The following is a 22,298-nucleotide window of genomic DNA, read 5'->3' as shown; positions in this document are numbered from 1 at the left end:
GCAATACAGTTCAAGCTGCACAAGCTTTTTCCATATCTGCATTTGAGAGAGGCAGTTCTGAAGTCTACCGGCTGTACTATTGTAATGGCAATTGTCGTATTTGAAATTCTTGTGATGGAATAACAGGATATTATTTTAAATGTATTTAGTTTTGAAGCTATACAAAGAAATGAAAGGTCTTCTTTTTTCTGATTATATTTTCTCATATATTTTAAATATTTTAATACATAGTGTGTTTTCCTGGCAGATTCTGTGCATGCACGTGTGTGTACGTAAAATACAAGCATTTGTGGTAAGAAAGAGAATGATTTCCCTTTTCTTATGTGTGGGAAAATTTAAACTATTAATGGAGCATGCTCCATTACAAAGTATTCTCAGAACAGCCTTCCAGTTTGTGCCATTTTGTTAAAAATCACTCATTTGGGGGTTCCTTTTATTTGCTTTCTAGTTTTGGAACCATTGAGATATTTGCTCAAATATTCATACATTTCATTGCAGCAGATAAAAATTTTCTGACCTCCTCTCCCCCCTCCTGCTCACAAGTATTTTTTAATGAAAATAGCATTCTTTTGTTTTCATATGACTCCAGGAGATGGAACATCATAGAAAAAATTGTCAAGGACTCTGAGTCTTGTGATTGAAATTATGCAAGTTGGCAGCACTGGTGGAATGTTTTATCCTTAAAATTTTGAGTTAAAGCTATAAGCATGTGAAAACCGCATTTATAATGGCAGCTGTCTGCAAACGTAATTATAGAGTGCATCCAGTCAACCATTATATATTAAAGGCATTTCATCCTGGTGAGCTCTGTAAGTATGAGTTTTATGCTGTGCATCAAATACAATTATACAGCATACAGAAGATGATGAGCAAGCCTTTGCCAGTGAACCCCTTGAGCCGAAATGAAGTGTGGGATCCTTAAATGTGCATTTTCTTCATATCTTGATGTGAACTTCCATTTGAGAGTGTGTCATTTTTTTTAATCAAAATTTAATTACAACCCAATTACACACTTTATCGTCTCCTTAAATATGTGAGGTATGATAAGAACCGTATTTACTTGAGTGCATGACTTTGCACATACTATTCAGTTAGTGCTGCCAAATCATTCCCCTCTGTTCTGTCTGTAACTCCCATTACTATCTGCCTTTGCCAAAATTAACTAACCGTGTGGTGTGAGCAGATGCTGAAAACATGAGCCATTGAATCAGGGTCATGCAGGAGACAGAAATGAATGTTCTCAGAAACTGTATGGTCACATTTCTCGAGGAAAACAGCAATTTTACACCAAACTGAAGACCAGCAATTGAAAGGAAAGCAATATACAGAAACAGTTTCTAATGTATTTTGGGAGGAACTTAGGGCTAAGTTTAACTCCAAGATGCAAATATTCTGGAACAGACACATCTAAATTTTCTGTTACAAAGCATGCCAAGTGCCATGAATTTGATAGTACTGTGCTTACATTTCTGAGAAAAGATACGGAGAAATTCAAACATCCAAGAAAGAACACTGAAACATTTTAATATACTTGCTTAGAAATAAAAATGTAGGTTCATTTCCCTCGTCTGCTTAGATTTTTATGTAACATTGAGTGAGTGATTTAATCTTTCTTTCATTCCCAAGTTCTTTATCTGTAAAACAGGGTTGGTTTTCTTCCTGTCTTTATGGGATATAGTGCCTTTAATTCATGATGTACACGAGTTGTATCGTTCTCAGTGGGACCAAAGGTGCTGCTCACCCCAATGGGTGGCTGCAGTCGTGGCATGAACTTATTCCTGGGAATGGTCTGGCAGATGCAGAGAAGCTTATCCACCACTTCCTCCACGAGCTTGCATGTTTCTTCCGGGTTCCTTACTGGCCACTGCAGGTACCCACTGACAAATCTGCGTGCATCCAAAATGTCAGTGGAGTCTTCATCAATGTCGTTGTCCCCCTTGCTTTCAGAGATGCCATTATTGTTTCTGCTGCCCAGCTCACGACGCAATTTCATGAGCATGTGGCAAAGTACGAAGAACAAGACAAGCTCTCCAGTCAGGGCCTAGAACTGCCAGTGCTGCAGCATAGATAGGAGCAGGGCTCCCACATGCGCCCAGCTGTGCTCCTGGTCCCTCTGCTCCATTTCTAGCAGCAGCTGCATCATGCGATCTTGCAGCTCCTCTGCACGCTGCTGCATGCGCTCATTTGTAGCTGCATCTAGTTCATTGCTGACTTTCTGTGGGCTATGTATTAAACCCAGGAAGGTCAGGGCGAAGAAAATTGCCGAAACCATGGTCTGAAAGAGTTGAGAGAGAAGCAAGTCAGTGGGACTGGGTGGGAGCTGGCTGGTGGCTGAGGGAGCTTGGGCAGGAGCTGCAGGCCCTCGGGGTCAGGTAGGAGACAGAGTGAGGGAGGTGGGAGGCAGCAGGAACTGCAGCCAGAGCCGGTGGTGACAGCCATAAGCCCTGCCCTGAGCAGCTGGGCCCTCGCTGCAGGCTTAGCTACCCCTTGAGGGGCTGGTGTTTGTGCCCTGGCCATGGCCCAGCCTAGCCTTCCCTCTGCTGCTTCACTTACCTTGCCAATGGCTCAGGCAAAACTGCAGCAGCGCTGCTGCCCTAAAAGCAGCCCCTGCATTGTGACATGTCCTCTGTGGTGTCACCTGCACCCCCACCCCGCCACAGGGCCCCCGGCCCTGCCCTCAGTCCCCACACAGGTCCTGGCATTGCCTGAGTGCTGTAGCTCCTTGAGCTCCTTTTGCATGGCCTGTGGGAGCCCCCAGGGCTGTCTGTGGAAAGAAATTTGGGTGATGGAGCCCATGGATGCTGTGCTCCTAATGTGCCGCCCGGTGAGACAGGTCGGCTTCCTTGGTGTTGGCCTTAGTGCCTCCCTGGTAGCGCTGGTGGCCTTGCAAGTGGTGGGATGGGGCCTCTCCCTGGCCAGATCCATGTGCCTGCTGTGCCAGCAGGGTGCTTCGGAGGAGACATTTCTGAACATGGGTGAGGCTGTATGGGAGGGGAGGTGCCCGGCTCTGCGGGATGCTCTTTCCTCCCATCCCTGCCTGTGAGGAAAAATCTTAATAAATTTTTTCAGACAGGATATTCTGTGAAGCTATTTTATTTGCGATGGCAATGTTTAGCATCCTGCATGCAAGAGTGCCCAGTGAAAGTCTATCACAACCTTGTATTCCCTATTCGTGGGACCTCTCGCAAATATTTTTCAACAGTCTTGGGAATCAGGAGAGGTGCCAGTAAACTGGAAGCTGGCAAATGTTGTGCCAATTTTTAAGAAGGGAAAGAAAGAAAAGGCCCTGGTAACTACAGGCCTGTCAGTCTCACATAAGTTCCTGGTTAAATGATGAGAAAATTATCCTAGGAGTTATTGAAGCACATCTGGGGGACAAAGCAGTCATAGGTCCCAGCCAACATGGGTACGCGAGGGGTAGGTCCTGTTTAACAAATCTGACTTCCTTTTATGATCATATCATCCCTCTAGTCGATCAAGGCAAGACAAGGGATTGTCCTGCTCTGCTCTGCACTGGTGCAGCCTCACCTCGAGTACTGTGTGCAGTTCTGGGCACCACTGTACAAAAAGGATGTGAAACTGCTGGAGAGTGTCCAGAGAAAGGCTACAAAGATGGTGAAGGGCCTAGAGGGGTAGACATATGAGGAGTGGCTGAGGTCACTTGGCCTATTCAGCCTGGAAAAGAAGAGGCTGAGGGGAGACCTCATCACGGTCTACAGCTTCCTCATGAGGAGGAGTGGAGGGACAGGCGCCAATCTATTCTCTTTAGTGACCGGCAATAGGACCCACAAGAATGGTGTCAAGCTGCAACAGGGGAGGTCCAGGCTGGACATCAGGAAGAGGTTCTTCACCAAGAGGGTGGTAGCGCACTGGAACAGGCTCCCCAGGGACATAGTCATGACACCAAGCCTGTTGGAGTTTAAGAAGCGTGTGGACTGTGCTCTCAGTCATACGGTCTGAATTTTTGTGTGGTTATGTTTGCAGCCAGAAGTTGGACTCAATGATCCTTATGGGTCCCTTCCAACTCAGGACATTTTATGGTTCTGCGGTTCTATAGTTGTAGAGATTGATCAGGTCTCCCCTCGGCCTCCTTTTCCCTAGACTACAGGCTCAGTTCCCTGAGTCACCCCTCATATGTCTTATTTTCTAGTCCTTTCAGCAGCTTTGTTGCTCTTCTCTGAACACATTTCACAACTCAATGTCCTTCTTGTAGCATGGGGCTCAAAACTAAACACAGTACTCAAGGTGTAGTCTCACTAGTGGCAAGTACTGAGGGACAATCACTTCCTTAGGCCAGCTGACCACTTGATTTCTGATGCAGGCCAGGATGGCATTGGCTTTCTTGGCCACCCGGGCACACTGCTGGCTCATGTTCATTTGGCTGCCAACCAGCACAACACCCTCAAGTCTTTTTCTGCCAGGCAACTTTCCAGGCACTCTTCCCTAAGCCTATACCACTGCATGGCATTATTATGACTGAAATGTGCCACTCAAGACTTACTGAATGCCATACAACTGGAAACAGCCCATTGATCCAGCCTATCCAGATTCCTCTGCTGAGCCTTCCAACCCTCAAGCAGATCAACACTCCCACCCAACTTGGTGTTGTCTGCAGACTTACTGAGGGTGCACTCAATCCTCTCATCAAGTTTGTTGTTAAAAATGTTAAACAAAACTGCCCCCAGTACAGAGCCCTGTGGAGCACCACTTGTGACTGGCTGCCAATTGGATTTGACTCCATTCACTGTGACCCTTTGGGCTTGGCCACCCAGACAGGTTTTAAACCAGCTGACAGAATGTCCGGCCAAGCCATGAGCAGCCAGTTTCTCCAGAGGAGGGCTGTGGGAAACAACTTCAAATGTTTTGCTAAAGTCTAAATAAACAACATCCACAGCCTATCCCTCATGCATTCAGCAGGTCATCTTATCATAGAAGGAGATCAGGTTAAGCAATCAGGACCTGCTTAGTAATGACAAGATGTGGTAAATACTGTTTTGATATGCTGAACACTGAAGAGCTCTCCCCACAAAGGGTGTGTTCTAATTTCTCTGTCTGCTGCTTTCTAATTTATCTTTCCAAATATCTACTTAAAATTTTTATTTAATGTATGTCTGAAAAGCTTTAAAAATGATAGTAGTGTTTATTGCTGCTTTCCCTAGCCCACTTTTTCTGACTGCTCATGTAGACCTTAAGCTTGTATGTTATCACAGTCACAAGGTAAGTTGACAAAAAAAAGAGTAACGAGTACCATGTGTGACATAAAAAGTGTAATCATTCTCCACATTAATCGACATGAAGTTTCAAGATCTGTCCTCATCAGACCGATAATGGTCAGGTGGGAACCTTACTAGAGGGGGAAAACAAAAAAAAAAAGTAGTGATGTCCATAGGGAAACAACAGATGTCTTTGCTCATTGCGTATTTTTACATTTATTTAGTTTCAGGTTTTGAACTTCAGTTTCTGTCGAAATCTCATTGATTTCTAGGTTCTGGAATTTTATTTAACATTTTAAAAACAGACCTAATGCCCATTTCTGAAAACACATTTACTATTACATTGACCTATACCTTTATGTCTGTATGAAAGTATAAAATGAAAATATCACAAAATGCCACTCCAAGGTATTCACTGGCACTTCCTTAGATCTTCAGTAGCAAAAACAAAACAAAACCAAAAAACAACGACAACAACAACAAAAACAGCTGGGTAATATGCTATGCAAAACTGTTATCCTTATCATCATAGTGCAAGTAATTTGGTGGTGTCAGCTGAGTTTGTATTGCAAAACTAGCACATAGAAATCACTAGCACTGTTGGTTTCTTTACTCAGGAGAGCCTCGGAGCTTAACTTGTCTAGAAACTGAAACCTTCCACCTCTAGACATTATGTCTCCTTGAGGTCACACATGAAATGACTTAGGGAGGCAGTGTGGAGAGCTTCATACAGTGGCAGCCTGCCTAACACATTGCTGTGGACAGGGAGATTTTCACATTGATGCTTTGCTAACCTGACAGCCTACTAAAAGGCTTTGTGATTCTCCTTCCTATTTCCCCTTAACATCCATGCATAATTTCTCTGATTTGTATTTGGTAGCTAATTAATTTATTTTTTTTTGTCTCCTAAGGTTATAAAAGATGTGTGCAGCAACTGTACAGGCACTGTAGACTCCGATGGGCCATTGTCTAGTTCTCCAGTACACAAGACAGAACTCGAAAAGGTAAAGTTATCAAACCAATAATGCTCACTTCCACAAAAGCTGAAATTAGATTTAGTTTCTGGATTTAATGCACTAACTTCTTCTTGTTATACCATATTCTAGGGAGGTTTTAAATAAATAAATCCATATAGTGCAAAGTGCAAGCAAGGCTGTAACACTCAGGGAAGAATAGCTGAAGATGATAGAGAAGTCTTGAGGGGAAGTCTTTTCTCTTTGAGAATTTAGTTCTTAAAGATCTCCCTGGGCATGCTGTCAGTTTCAGTAGACCCTTTCAAGCATTTGTGCCTTAACACAAAAACTTGTAAGAAGCTACCACAAGCAGTTGTCTCTGCTTCCTTTACTCAGCAAGATATTTGAGCAAGAATCCGAAAGGAGAACAACTCTGCAGTGAATAGTCAGTACTTTACCAGCACTGATTAAGCCCCTGCTGTGTTGAGGCATCCACATGAGCAAACGCCTCTGTAGACCCTACTTAAAAGTCCTACTGACAAAGGCTTTATCACCAATTTCCTGGGAAGGAAAATCTTTTTACTGTACTTTCAAATATGGAGTTAATTTGTAGTTTATGTGCTGTTCTAAAGCCTATATGGTAGTATTAACAACAACAAAAAACCTTTTTACTAATTTAAGTTTGTCTTCAGGTGGATTGGTACTTAGAAAGTGTTTTACTTCATAGTAAGCATACTTTGACTCATGACACTTAATTTGATGAAGGTGACATTATATGGCAGCTTTCTTTGTCCTTGCAGAAGTTGTCATCTGAGAGGCCAAGTTCAGATGGGGAGGGTGCTGTGGAAAATGGCATTGCTACAGTGTGCAATGGAAAAGAACAAGGTAAGTCTCAAACGTTGGATGCTTTTTGTAAAGAGTGTCCGCAAATACAGAGAGTAGTAAAATAGGTATAGATTTTTTTTTTTAAAATAGGTAGTAATGCTTTTGAATTGTTATTGTGTGGGTAATATCAATATAATTAGTACAAGTAAATAGAATACAGAAATTTCAGCTTGGACTTTTTGTGTATTCAAAAGTACATTTTCTTCAGGATAAGTGCAACCACTATAAGCATCTAACAGTTGCTTGTGGTAATTGTGTACAGCAGCAACATGAATGCAGTGAATGTAGATTTTAAGCAAAAAAAAGCCCTATAATTGAATGCTACAAAGAGTGCATATTATGTATATATATGTATATATAGACATATATGTCAGTCTATACACATGTATTTATACACACATGTAAAAATGAGTATTATGTATGATTATATATATTAACATATTAAAATGTACCTAATCATGTAATATCAATGGGTTTATATAATCATATAATTTTACACATGCTACTTTGGAGCTGTGCATATTTTATATTCCTTATAATCTGACAGAGGCACATCCCAAACCCAGAGGGAATTTTGTCTGAGTTATATGTAAAAAACTCAACCCCTATACTTCCATCCCCACATCTCACCATCCTCCCCAAAACAAAGAAACCTCTGTGACTTCCTTAGCTTGATGTGTAGCAATGGTATCATTTAGATACACAAAACTGACATTTTTCTACAGCTGTGAAGACGAGGGTAATGTGAGCCGCTGAGAACACAATGTGTCAATACTGGCTTTGGTGCCAGCCCTGTCTTGCCTTTTGACTCTCTCACTGTCTTCTTCCTGTGTTATTTTCCAACGTTTCCTGACCATAAAGATTTCTTACATACCCAACAGTACGGCACACTGCCAGCTATGGTGGTTTGTAGAAGTTGCAGCACATGGTCAGATTCCACAGCACGAAGTCTTCCACTTAGCTTTCAAAAAGCTCAGTACTGTTTTAACCTCTGGAGCCTGCTGAGTACCTCAGTGGTACATAAGCTGAATGGGTGTTCTCCAAGATGTCCAAAAGTGGCTGGTACCTCAGGTGCCCTGCAGGAAGCATGCTGATGGAGCATGCTCTGCTAGAAAGCCAGCACACCTCAGACTTCTCAAGAAGGGAAGTTAAAAATACCAGTTGCTTTGAAAATTATGACCTTCAACTGTGTAGTAATAATATTAACAGACATTAATGACTACAAAGAGATTAAAATATTTTCGGCATTATTTTATGTGGTTCTGGGTGAAGTTGCAATATTTTTAATTGGTTTTAAACAATGGGAAGGAAATGCTTAAGGGAGCTTGCTTTGCTGTACATCACCCATGGACCAGCCTTTCTGCCACTCAACCAGCTTCTTGTTTTGCTGTGGGAAGGAAAAGAGAAGAAAAGGTTTTTGTGACAAAAATCACTTGCAGTCATGCAATCAGTATATCTCTGAGAGTCTGAAACATAAAGTCATGAAGGCCTTGTTTCTGTTGCCTCTCTGTTCTACAGCAGAATAAAATAGCTCCCTCAACCATGGGAGTTTGTTTCATGTTTGGAAAGCTCTGGATAAGTTGTAAACAGCCTTTCCTCAGGAAGCGAGTATTGGACCTTTGCTTGCACACACTGCATTGATGTTTGCTGGAGCAAAAGCTATCCACTCCCCAAAAACACCTTTTCCCCCTCAGCACCACATGTAGCAGGTGGCAGATTTATTTGTACAGTCTTGCCTATAGATAAAATTTCTAAATCATTTTCCATGTTTGCTAACAATTAAACTAAACATGATAAATTATGCCATTGTGAGTCCCAAACTGCTACTCTGTTTTCCATGCATTCTTCTTCCCAGTTCATCAGTTCATAATTATTTTTCATGTGAACATTTTGTCCTATTTCTCTTCAGCTTACACAAGTCCATAACCACTAAATGTTCTGTTTTGGGGAAGTAGAAAAGGGAGTTGGTAGGTCAGGGATAAACTTACAGCAGCTCAATCAGTAACTATTTTAAATGTATTTTTCATCAAAATCATAAATCAGTGCAAGTTCATGGGTAAATTTGCTACCCTGACAGTTATCAGAGTAACTTTTGCTCTGTTGATGGAATTCAAATCCACTGAACATCATTTCTGAAATGAAGATGATTTTTTTTTCTTGGGGGGTGGAGTCTGTTTTGCAAAGTATTTTTTTTTTAAATTCTTTTTGGCTTTAGAAACCTTTTTCCATATTTTTCAACTAGTTAGTTAGGGTTTTAGTCAGATAGGTACTTCTTAAAATGATATCCGTTGTCTTTGCCATGTTACTTCCAGTAGTTCACCATGGTTCAATGCATACAGCTGTAATTTTACTAGTAACACATTAATGGAAGCATAGACTGGCAATTGACAAAATCCCTCCTTTCAGCAAGCTTTTTCATGTAAGCTTGTAAGATAGCAAAAAGTGCGAACTTTAATCATTGAATGCTTATACTGATCCCACTCATCTAATTGTTAATTGCTAATTTATAAGTCTTGTCTTTCTAAAAGGCCCATTCTGTTTATATTCCTTGACGGCAGGGCCACTTTTGCTAGGCAAGCATATTCTGTCTTTGTTAAATATTTAACTGTTGAAATATTTTGAGGTAAATGTTTAGAATGGTGACTGATCATCTGGCTGGATTTTTATTCTTGTGTATATAAGGTAAGTAGTTCATTCATATTGATAAGTTAGATGATGACTGCTTTGGAAAGAGACTTTAAGCTTGATTAAATTAAAATGAATTAGAAGCTTGATTTTTGTTTTTCTGGATACCTGAACTATTAGTTTTACTTAGGTTCCCTCTGTTGATTGGATAATTTAAACCCACTAAAATACACACTTTTGCTTTCTTCACAGTAAAGAGGAAAAAAAGTTCAAAATCAGAAGCCAAGGGCACTGTGACAAAAGTAACAGGGAAAAAGATAACAAAGATCATAGGTTTAGGAAAGAAAAAGCCATCAACAGATGAACAGACCTCATCAGCTGAAGAAGATGTACCAACATGTGGTAAGTGATTTTTCTTTTTAAGTCTGAAATGTAGCATGTGATTAAAATTTTATAAAATTCTAAGCTAGAAATTCCTATAAGTTTACTTTTACTGATGTAATTCTTATCCCCACATCAGAAGGATGCACCTGATGAAAGAGGAAGAGAGTAATCAAGAGCGTATCACTTGAAAAGAGACTAAAAGTGCTTTACTTTTTTAATAAAACAGTAGCACAGGCTCTGAAGGAAACAAGAGCTGTTTTCAAATGGGTATAAAATGAATATAGGCTAGATTATAAAATAAATTTACACTAGGATTTAGAATAAGGTTCTTGGGAAGGCACCAGGTCGTTTTATGATGAGGTTATATGCAATGGCAGTCATGACAGCAGTCAACTGGCCTCAGCTAAAGTGATTTGACTGTAGTTGTGGTTTCCAAAGTGGTACATATGGGGCAAAACTTGAATGAAGTAACAAATTTATAGTAAGCTATTTTAACTGATGATGTTGATTTTTCCTACTAACAGCTGTACTGCTTGGCAACACAAATAAAGTATATGAAAAAAACATGTAGAAAATGCCTGTGTTATGTATCTGAGCTGTTAATGCTTGCTTACCAATTAGGACTTTGTATAATGCATTTAGCTGATGTCATCACAGCTCTGCTATTTTCAAACAATGCAATATATTTACATTCTTCTGTTCTCCTTTTGGTGTTCCAATGTTAAGTAATACCTATTTATTTGAATAAATTTGCACTCTTCTTCCAACCTTCTCCAAAAAAGTTCCATAGCAAGACAGATGTAAATCAGTTGCATTGGATTTTTAATTTGGATTTGCCTGTTCCCCTTTAATTGATTAGGAAATCTCTGGGAAACACAGAAATCTGTGATTAGGCAGCACAAAGTGTGATGGATGCTTACCAAGTGTGAAAGAAACAGATCAGTAGACCACCAGCAAGAACTTCATAGATGGCAGGTGGCTCCCAAGCCACACTTTGGGAATCATTCCCATAAGCAATCTGTGATTAAATAAGTGTGTGCATATATGTCCATACATCATCTAAGTACAGATGTGATTTATCAAGCAAAAGAACAGCTGGTAAAAGCTGTGTCCAGCCAGACGCATTGTCCGAAGCATCTGGCTTCCATAAAGCCTCTAACTTCCTGGGTCTCACAGTCTGTTGATTATTTCATATTATGTGATATGTTAACCACAGCTGTGCAACATAATTCCTAGTACTTCTATCATTATTTCAGAAATGGACATAAATATAGCCATTACTATTGTCTGCATTTGGCTCTACTCTACACCACTTGCAAATTTTATAGAAAAATATATTCTAAGTGTCTAGGCTTTGGTCATTGCAGGAAGTCTTTGCAAAAGGAGTTTCTCACCACTAGAAATTTGGCTGAGTGCAATACCCTCTGGGAGGTTTCTCCATAGTTGAAGGCTTTTACACTTTAGAAGGCTCTGCCTACCATGAACAAAGGGAAAAGCGCAGTGGGGCTGCAGAGGACACACAGTTAGAGTGGAAATGGAAAACTGCCTGCACTCAGAGTCATGGCAAAGTTCTTCCCTACAGCATCACTGGTCTTCAGCCACCTGGACTGAGATGAAGTGATAATGCCCCAACTAGAAACATGCTCAAGGCATTTTGGTCATGTCAAGCTCTGAAGCTTTAAGTAGGGGTATTGTGGAGGACAAGTATGCAGTCCTGATTATTTAAGTGAAGTATGAGAGTTTGGAAGAGTGTTTTTTTTAGAGCTGCATTGGGAGCAGAGGTGGGGGAAAAGTACTGTCTGAAAAAAGGACTCTTTCCAAAACAAGCCAGCTGGCTCACACATGAAGGGTTTTCCATTTCTAGGGATTCTATTATAATGCACAGCTATACAGGTTTTTGTTACAGGAGGAGGAAGGAGAGTTGGAGTGTGATCATCACAAGGAGCCAAAATAACAGGATTGTGCACATCCTCTTTTTTTATGGCACCTTCCAAGATGTGCGCAATTCTGATCTGCTATATCCTGTTGGATCAAGCTTTGACATTGGAATCACAATGTTGGAAGGGAAATCCAGAGAAAACAATGATAAGTCATAGTTTTAATGAAAACCAAAGAGATAGCTATCCAACATGATTAAGTGCTTAAATGAAAATCAGACCTGAGGTAGAAGATTTTATATATATATATATATATAAATTCTGGCCTGTGCAAGGTATTATTTGTCTCTTTCTTCATAGCATGTTTGGAAACATGCTGTATGCATTTAGCTGTAATGTGGAAGCAAAATATATGTGTTGGAGGGGTTTTTGTTTGCTTTTTTTTTTTTTTTCTCCATTTACAAGTGAAACAAGACAGCAAAATTGGATGTTCGTTGTCCTGATTTTTACAGCTGAGTCTGGAATGATTGTCGCTGTGGGACAGAGAAAGAAAGACGCTCCTCATTTTCTGACTCCATATGCCTAGATATTGTCTGCATCTGTTATAGAACATGATATGAAAAGCTGAGTTTATTTAAAATGCAATTTAGTCATGTAATGTTGATTTGTTCTAAGGGTATTGTAGTATTCTCAGTGAAAAAAAAAAAAAAAAGAGGAAAAAAAAGGCTTGTGTAAACTGTAGTTACATTTTATATGTATTTATTTCTTAATTTTTAAGCCAATATTAATTTTATTTCTGTTGGCATCAGTAGTGACCCTTAAAATTCTTCTTTAGAAGTATTGCATTCTTCTTTCTAAATGAAATCAGAACCAGTAACATCATTGTGTACAGTTAACTGTGCTAATTGTTCCTCCTGGCAAAGCAGAATGAACTGTCATTGAGTGGAAGGAGCTTAGTAGGTCTTCGGGACTCTGACTGTGGATGTTACAGAAGCCAGCTCATGACCTAATTATATAATGGGAACTGTGATTTTCCCAGAAAATTTGGGCAGTCACAATTATCAAAACCATTATTACCATGAAAGTGGTTCTTTTATGAAAAAGTTGTGTGAGCACATCAGCCGTGTATCTACTTGTTACTACTCTCCCTCTTCCCTTCTTACTAAAGTCTTGGGGTTTGGTGAGCTCCTGCTCACCCAGCCACTGCAGTGACTGATACAGAAAGCCACTTGCAGGTGAGCAGGATCACATCTTTATATGCTTTTTGTGGGGCAGGGTCATTTACTTGTCTTCATAAAACCCATCTGGACTTTCTATTGTAAGAGCAATAAGTTGTTTAAATTCTAGCATTACACTGAAAAGTAAGTTGTATTTTTTTTCCAAAAAAAGTCAGGAGTAAAACATCCTATGTTTCATTTTGTTGCAGGATATCTCAATGTGCTCTCAAATAACCGTTGGCGTGAGCGCTGGTGCCGAGTGAAAGATAATAAACTCATTTTCCACAAGGACAGGACAGATCTGAAGACACATATTGTTTCTATCCCTCTCCGTGGCTGTGAAGTCATCCCAGGACTGGATTCAAAGCATCCCCTGACCTTCCGGCTGCTTCGGAATGGGCAGGAGGTTGCTGTGCTTGAGGTGCCGTGGCTGCTAATGGCTATGACTTTTAGGGACTACCACAAGCTAAATTAGAGAAGCACTTCCATACTAACGGGCCATTTCAAAAATCTTTGGAATAATATTATTTCTGAGATGGATAATAAATACTGGAGGGGAAAAAAAAAAAAAAAGAATTATAGTCAAAGAAGGAACGGAGATTTAGGGCCAAGTTGTATAATGCAGTTCAGAAATCTCTGTAAGATTTTTTTCCCTGCATTGGTGTTCCATTGAATTGGTACTAAAATCTCTGTGATTCTTCTCTAGGCACACTTTTGTATCAGAATTATAATCACTTTGGATAAATAACTTCTCAATAATTAAATAATGGACCACTGTTGATGGGAACTCTCAAGATCTTAACCCTCATTTGTCTGCTACTTACATGAACTATTGTTCAGCCTGAATTTCAGTTAATGTAGTTCTACAGTAGGAAAAGACATTATGCCAGCAACTTTGTGAGTCTCATTATACACTGCATGTGTATTCAGTGACATACTCCTAGCACCACAGAAGTCATACCTTCACCTGTGTTACCTGCACAGTAACAGTGTGCCTGGATGAATGGGAGCTGCACAGTGGTAGTCCTTGCAGCCTGGACAACTGCTGATCTGACCTGGGGAAGGATCCAGTCTGATGGGATCCCAGTTCTAAAACAGTAGGCAACTGCTGATGACTGGCAAACTGGTAGAGGAAACCCATCTGATCTACAAAATTGCCTTCAGTGGCTATGTCTAGTCTTATTTAGAGCATTTAACATCTCTGCCAGAAATTCAAGTGCAAGATGTGATTGAAAAGCCAAAATGAAGTTAAACAATTATGTCAGACCTTGTTTTCAGATCTTGTCAAAACTGGACTTTGAAATGTGATTTTTGCAGGGGGCTGTATTCATTGTATTTTGAAAGCTGAAATGCAAAGCCACTTAAAGTCAAGCAGAGTGAAGATTTAGCAGGAGGCAACCTTTTGTTTTCAGTGGCAGAACAGGCACTTAGACCACTTTGGTTTTCCCACTGTAGGTCATACTATTCTCATGTCCTTGCAAAAAGTCCTATTGCATGTGAGCAGTTCAGAGAATTTGAAAAACTAGAAAGCGGCTGAAAGAGCTATGAAAGGCCATGAAATGTTAAAATAAATAAATAAATAAAAATTTAGAAACCACACTCTTTCTTTTTTCCCACCTTTTTTTCAATTGTTTATTTTGCTGCTGTTTAAGTTTGCAATTAGTGACTTGAAGTAAAATATGATTTTTAAAAAACATATTTTAACAGTATTTGTTTTTATTTGTGTCACTAGGAAAATAAATGCCATCAGCTAGACAAATGCAAGTGGAATTTTTCAAAAAACAAACATTATTTTCTTTCCTTGTTTCTACTTGGCAATAATACTTTATTCTCAGGATTCATCCTAACTAAAACCCCTTGGCCTTTCCTAGGAAAATAGTTCTGTTACAGTTTTCAATTTTCTGAGGTCTAATATAAGCATGACTTGAATTTAAATCAACTAGCCATAAGTGATTATTTTTTCTTCATTTATGGAGATTGCCCACTTCATATTACATCATAACTGATGAGCACATGGCTTACTTAAAGTACACTTCTAGCAAAGCAGATTTAGTGAGAAATCCTGGGTTTCCTAAATTCAGCAGAAGAAAGCCAGAGCTTCTCATATAATATGGTAGCAATTTGTCAGCCAAGAAGAATGCAACATTTTGAAATAATTCTGTGACAACCTCAATTTAGTGGCTGACTAAAGACCTTATGTATGCTTCTGCCCTCTCCTTGCAGGCATCTTCCTCTGAAGACATGGGCAGATGGATAGGGATGTTGCTGGCAGAAACAGGATCTTCAACAGACCCTGGAGCTCTGCACTATGACTACATCGATGTGGAAATGACGGCAAGCGTCATCCAGGCTGCAAAACAGACCTTCTGGTGAGAGGCATTCAGCTGCCCGCGTGTTTTCAGTACTGTGAGAATTTATATCTGCACATTAACTCTGGTGCCAACAGAGCTTATCAAATCCCCCCAGCCCTTTACCAGATTTTGAAATCCTTAAGTGTCTCAGCATCACAGCATGATAGATGTGTTTAAGATTATCTTGTTGGCATCCTGCTAAAGTTCTGTAAAAACGCAGACACAATCCAACTTTACTCAAATCTTGACTCATTTTTTTTCCAGTAAGTCTCCTTACTAAATGCTATATTTTAATATTTTATTTTGGTTGAAGTCCTGGAGCTATCACTAGAAGAGGATAAATGCTGAAAAGTAAATAACTATGCATCCATGCAGTTTAAAATTATTTACTTCTTGGCTATATTAATATTTGTATCTGAACAGAACCACTAAAAATGTGCAGCAAATTTACATCTTGAGTAGTCACCTTCTCCATGTTTCCTTCTTAAGTTCTTTTCTCATTAATTAAAAACTTAATCAAGCTCCAGTTCAATTTATTTCTAGTTTTTAATTTAGGAGGTGGAAATTGGGTAGGAGTCTTGGGTACAGCACAGAAATTATGTTTAAAATGCAAATCAGTCCAATGAATTCCCCATCACCAATCCTGTGTTGAAAAAAGTAATGCATACTTAGCATATAGAGTGATTTACATGTTCAAAGTAAATTAATTAATTAATTCTGGCATTAAAGCAATCTCTGGTGAGATGAGACTGTCATTTTTCCTTGGCTAGATAAGATTGTTCAGAAATGGGAATGAAGGAACAATTGGGACACACAACATCTCCTGCTACAGATGTACTCCGCAGTTTGCAGGGGTCACAGGAGGGGTTGCCTGGCAAGACAGTTTGCAGAGACGTCATCCCTCATCTCTGCCAAATGAGACTTCCTTCAAATTCCACAAATATGGAATTCGCATGACAATACGTTAGAGAATCACACCCCATCTGCCTGTCATAACTTTAAACAGAATGAATATGAAAAAAAAAAGGCAAAAGCTTCAGAGCTTTCCTAAAGAAGGCTCTTCTTCCATTAGCTATGTGTTAAAAGAGCTTTTAGAAAGGGAAAATGCACAGTTTCATTCAGGATCTAGCTTGAACTTCTTTTGATAGGAAATGACTCAATGTTATCACAATCGCAGTTTTGAAAAAAAAAAAAACACAAAACAAACAAACAAACAAAAAACCAAGATAATTTTGATAGAATCAAAATGCACTTCACTTATAGACTTATATTACATATTTGAAGTTAATAGGGTTCAAAAAGTTTACCCTATGTTGACATGTATTTTTGCTTCAGTCAGCATCTCACAATAACCACATTTAAGAAAGAAACAGAATGAAAACCTTTTCCCCTTGAATATTGCTTGGCTTTCCTTTTCTGAACAAATGTGATATTAATTGGAGCCAAGTGAAAAAACATATGCAACTAGACCACATGTTAGAAAGGAATGTCAAACAACTTGCAAAATAGCAGAATTCCCCTATTAAGAATTAGTTAAAATTCATTGGGTGTCTTAAAAAGACTGTAAGCTTGTCAATAAGCAAGTAGGGTAGCCATCTGCTGATTTTCAACTACTAGAAAATAAGGAGAAACGACAATGATGCTTGTGTAAACAAAATATTATTGCCGCCCTTTATAGGACAAATATCAATATTCCAAATTAACAACAGTTATCATTACAGCATTGGTTATCATTCAGCCACTTCGATTTATTAGTTATTCTTTTCCTGAGACTGTTACTGTGCCAAGTGATTGGCTCTGCATTAATAATCCCATCAATTTCCTGTATGTAAATCATTAGGCATCTAGGAAAGGCTGAATAAAAGTTGTTTCCAATTACTTTTTTCCATTGGCTTTCCCATCTAGCAGTTTCAGAATACAATTATTTTACATGGATCCCTCTGTAAACCGGTTTGGAGAGGCTTAGTGAAATAATGCTTATGAAGTGTTTGCAGATACTTATATAAATGTTAGCTTACTGTGGTGGTGGAAACAGTTACTGCAGGTGCATCAGATGTTATTAATGAATATCCCAGTTTTCAGACTTGGCTATTATGCATTACTCTCAATGAAGCTACTTAAATAAATAAATAAATAAAGCTACAATAACAGCTCCAAATGCAGTCCTTCAGACTAACCAGAAACACTTGAGTAATGTTCTTCATTAAGAGGAGCAATAAACAAATGCAGCCCTTTAATAATGTCTAATGAAGTATGAGCTATGATAAACATTTTTATCATGGCATTTATCTTAGGCTCTTTACTGTTTGTTTGTTTTAACAAGAAAATCTTCTAGCTAATGATTATTCCACCCATGCACTGCCTGTGCTGTGCGTTCACTGGGGCTGTGGCAGACCTAAAAGGCTCACACTCAACCAGACAGGTTCATCCCTCCAGTGAACCTGGCTCTCCCATGGCTCAGGTGAGCCATAGCTGGATGAGGTCTGTCTCCCTCTGAATAACAAATTCAGTGAACTAGATGTTATTCCAAAGCCAAAAGAAAGCAAATGTTGAAACCACAGAACTTTTGAGCTCCAGCCAGCACTACAGAAGACCCTCTCAGGTTTAGTAGGGCTTTTGTCATATTTTATGAATATCACCACAGAGCCTGAATAGTCCCATTGTTTGAGATGGAAAGCTTTGTTTTCCTGTTCACATATACCCGAATCTGTAGGAATTATTTGGGATCTCATTTGATACCTCATTCAATTTCAGAGGTTGCTAGAAAGGAAAACTACCTCTTGAGGTCGTTATTGCTATTGGGTCTGATTCTGTCAGTCTGTGTGTTGTTAGATCTTTGCTCTCAACACAAAGCCCGCTGTAGGCTGTGATATTCTTCAGAATTCCAGTAACACAAACTACAAGATAGATTTTGGGAAGAGAAAACTAAATGAAAAATATATATGCCTTTTGAAGCATTCAGAGGGTTCACATCCACTGTGTGAAACATAGCAATAACGAGAATATGGAGTATTTGCGTGCACAGTTACCCAGACAGAGAGCTGGGAAGCATAGTGCCATTGTGCAAACTCTACCTAGCCAGAAGTTCTGACGTGGACATGAAAAATCCCCAGAATTTGGGGAATAAATTATCCTGCAAATTTTGATGGATGTGTTGACTCAAATTTTATCCAAATTCCACTTCTTTTTTCAATTTTTTTGCTGGATGTAATTATTGTTTCTCCAGTTTCCAAGTTCTCATCCCCCCAGACATGCGTGCACTCAGAAACACCTGCTTATCCCCCATGCAGACAACAAGGGAACATTTATGTGACACTGGCAAGCTGGTTTATAACATATATCAGCAGGTTCCCATGTAAACATGCCACTGAGCAGTTACAGCTGTTGCCATCCTGGCTTTCACACAGCCTTATCCCTGCTGTAAGAATACAATACAGAAACATATGGTGTAATATTGGCTGCTAGCAGTAACATGTGAGTAGCAAAGGGAAAACTGTCCTCAGCTTTCCTGCAGAAGGAGAGAAGATATGAGCTTCCAGACTACAAAATCAGATACAGGGAACATACCACTGAATCATCATTTAGGCTCGGTTCAAGTGCTGTTTTTTATTATTTTTATTTTGCCTTTTTCAGTTTTATGAACAGGCGAGTTATATCCACAAATCCGTACCGGGGAAGCACTGCCAATGGCTACGCATGTCCAAGTGGAATGGCACTTCATTATGATGATGTTCCTTGCATAAATGGATCGGTAAGAATTGAATTTACACAGAACAAATGGTTTGCATGTGTTGAATGCATGGACATCTGAAAATTATATTATCTAAAAAGGCCCACTGGGCAGTTTCCAAATTAAGTCCTATTTTTTTGACTGGGGACTGCAAACTTCCCTCACACCTATAGGGTATTAGGGGCGTGGGACATATTGCTTACATTAACCTGCATGTGAGCCAACGTGCATTTAGAAAGCAGTTGCCTGTTGACGACTTGTTGCCAAGTCCTTGAATATGATACTGTCTTAAGGCGGTATTTTTCAATCACACTAGACCTGGCAAAATTGAGTACTCTGTTACACTGGGCACTTGTTGGTCTCAATTGAAAAACAAACAAACAAACAAACAAAAAACAACACTTTTCCGTCCCTGGGGCTTCGTTCCTCATGAGAGCAGGTACTGCAGATCCCAAAGGAGAGTCACAGGGCTCACTTCCATCCTCCTAACTTGCAGAGCTAATCATAGGCAGCTGTGTAATAGCATTTAACACATAATGGATATTAACCCAAAGTAATACGTGGTCCTCAAGAAAATTTACAGGCGAGATATGGAAGCCCTTAAGTTGGGCTCTTCATAAGGGCCCCCACTAAGGCTGCGCTCAGAAGAATTCATTGCTTCAAAGTGCTAAGTGGACTGCAAGTACAGGCCTCCATCATGTCTTAGTAATGTCAGAAAGTAAGAAAAAAAAACCTGTTGGGAACTGCACGCAACAGCATGGGGGGTGAGTAGCCTCTGTGTGTAGCTCTTGGATGTGCTTAAGCCTTTGTATGAGTAGCATACTGCCACAGCCAGGATGGATTAAGGAAGGATATTTGGCAACCAGTCCTTTGGTTTCTTTTAAGATTGATTGAATGAATCACTGGAGTATTGTTGTTGAGCTTTCCATTTTTCTGAAGAAAAAATAAAAAAAGGAAATGGCCTGTAGCTATTTTAGATAGTTAGCTCAGAATAATAATCCTCCAGCAAAGAAAATGTAATACTAACATTCCAGCAGCTGGTATTCACTGGAAAGACATATAGCCTGAAGAAGGAAAAACAACAACAACAACAACAACAAACACAAACAAACAAACAAACACAAACAAACACAAACAAACAAACAAACAAAACTCAGTTTCAGCTAGCTGTTAGGCATTATAGGCATTATTACTTTTAACACTTTATGTACCAGATGTAATCCCACAACTTCATCTGCACAGCCCGTGGATATCCCTTGTTAACACATTCTCCTTGCGCCCTCTCAGTGTTAGAGCTAAACACTGATGGTACAATCTGTGAACAGGGAAAGTAATAGGATAGCACTGGCTTGCTCATTCTATTTGGAATGCAAAGGCTATAAACCATGTAATGCACTGCTTCCTTTCCACACTGTGCCTTCTCCCACCTTACAAAGTAGTTAGCTTCAAGTGTGAGCAATAAGCATATGCTTGCTAAATGCAGAGGGCTTACTATGGTCAAAAATCTTACTAATGTTTTAATTTCATTTAGGTTCTGCATGGTGTATTGTTTACTAACTGCCAAAGTGTGTGTGTTGCAGTGGGAACCAGAAGATGGCTTTCCTTCTTCCCGTAGCAGGAACATTGGAGAAGAAATGCTTTATGATAATGCAGGCCTGTACGATAACTTGCCGTCTCCAAAAATCTTTGCACGCTATCCGCCAGCTGACAGAAAAACCAATAGGTTATCTACTGACAAACTCTCCTCTAACCATTACAAACACCCTGTCTCATCCAATCTGTCTTCTGCTCAGTCTGTCACTAATACCTCTGCTGTGGGGAGGGGATCGGTCTCGCAGGTACTGTACTATTTAATACTTGACAAAATGTTTTTTTTTTTTTTTTTCTGCTCTGTTTATCTGATTGTTTTCTTAAGGATGTTGGAATACTTCACCCAATCTGAACACTGAAGTGCTTGAGGTTTAGTCATAAGTTACTGCCCATAAAACAGTTTTGCTAAGTTGTAAATTCTGCTGTGGAAGTATTGTCTCCTTGTGGCACATGGGGAAGGCCTTCCTCACAAGCTCTTGACAATTTACAGATTGCAGATAATACAAAAAAAAAAAACAAAAAACATTTTTTTTCTTCTAAACTTAACCTGAATTCATATCAAGCCTCTTTCTGTCTCCTTAGGCAAGGAATAATGACTAGGAAAGAAAAAAAAAAAGTGATATAGGGCTTGGTTGTGACAGTCTCCAAAAGCTGGTCATAAGCCTGTCAAAGTATCACAGAGCTGTGTGACTTTCAATCTAATCTGAAACAGAACAGTTAGATAAGAGTTACTTCCCTTGCGAAAGGTACCTCTTGCATTATGTGTTAACTTAAACCCTACAAAAACCTCATATTCAAATATTAGCATTCAGCGAAGCTGCATAATCAAAGAAGGGGCTTCTGCAATAAATTCTGCTGATCCTACTCTGCTGCAGCAGGCTTCTCATTGCACTCTTAGTTCAGTCCTCAAAAGCTTTTAGAAGCAAGTGAAAATACCGTGGCACAGGTGTGCCTCATGCCTGTCTAACACATTCCAGATGGAAACACCAGGAGTAAGCAGGACAGCATTTCTTCTCCCAGGTTTCAGTCCATACTGCTCCCCTTGGATGTAAAACATACTTTTCCTGGTAATCTTATAGAAGCATAGAATCATTAAGGTTGAAAAAGACCTCCAAGATGGTCTGGACCTGTCTGGCCATTATGAGGGTTTGTCTTTTTTAAAGAAAGAAAACTTTTAACTAGCAGCTAAAGGTTGATGCATTAACTCCTAATATTTTAAAATGTGCAATAATGGTATCATTGGAAAAATAATAAATCCATGTACCGCAGTGATGGAAAGACCATATAGTAAATAAGAAAGTGTCAAATTTCTGTGTGGCAAACCATGTTGGGTCTTTCTGTATGCAATTAACTTTGAATAACCTGTGTTTCATGAAACTTCACTGTGTGAAATTATGATGTAAAACTCTTCTGCCTCACAATGGCTTAGTACAGTAAATGCTAGAGTTTTGAATAATTTGGAAACCAGGATAT

The 22,298-nt window shown here is 39.5% G+C and overlaps 1 protein-coding gene across 4 annotated transcripts in view; it reads left to right on the top strand.

Annotated features, from left to right (window-relative positions):
* AFAP1 (actin filament associated protein 1) overlaps positions 1-22,298 on the top strand; it is a 117,763-nt gene that overhangs the window by 83,602 nt on the left and 11,863 nt on the right. For 3 of the 4 annotated variants that reach the window (XM_082759923.1, XM_082759924.1, XM_082759922.1), the window contains exons 7-12: positions 6,125-6,217; positions 6,967-7,051; positions 9,929-10,078; positions 13,364-13,575; positions 15,378-15,523; positions 19,139-19,256. In XM_082759923.1, coding sequence (XP_082616049.1) covers positions 6,125-6,217; positions 6,967-7,051; positions 9,929-10,078; positions 13,364-13,575; positions 15,378-15,523; positions 19,139-19,256 — 804 coding nt within the window. Of the gene's footprint in view, positions 1-6,124; positions 6,218-6,966; positions 7,052-9,928; positions 10,079-13,363; positions 13,576-15,377; positions 15,524-19,138; positions 19,257-20,815; positions 21,074-22,298 lie in introns of all 4 variants that reach the window. The other variant, XM_082759925.1, reaches the window with a different exon arrangement.

This window comes from Aythya marila (genome assembly GCF_965140915.1).
Source record: "Aythya marila genome assembly, chromosome: 4".
Taxonomy (NCBI): Eukaryota; Metazoa; Chordata; class Aves; order Anseriformes; family Anatidae; genus Aythya; species Aythya marila.
This window is presented reverse-complemented; position numbering and strand designations above follow the sequence as displayed.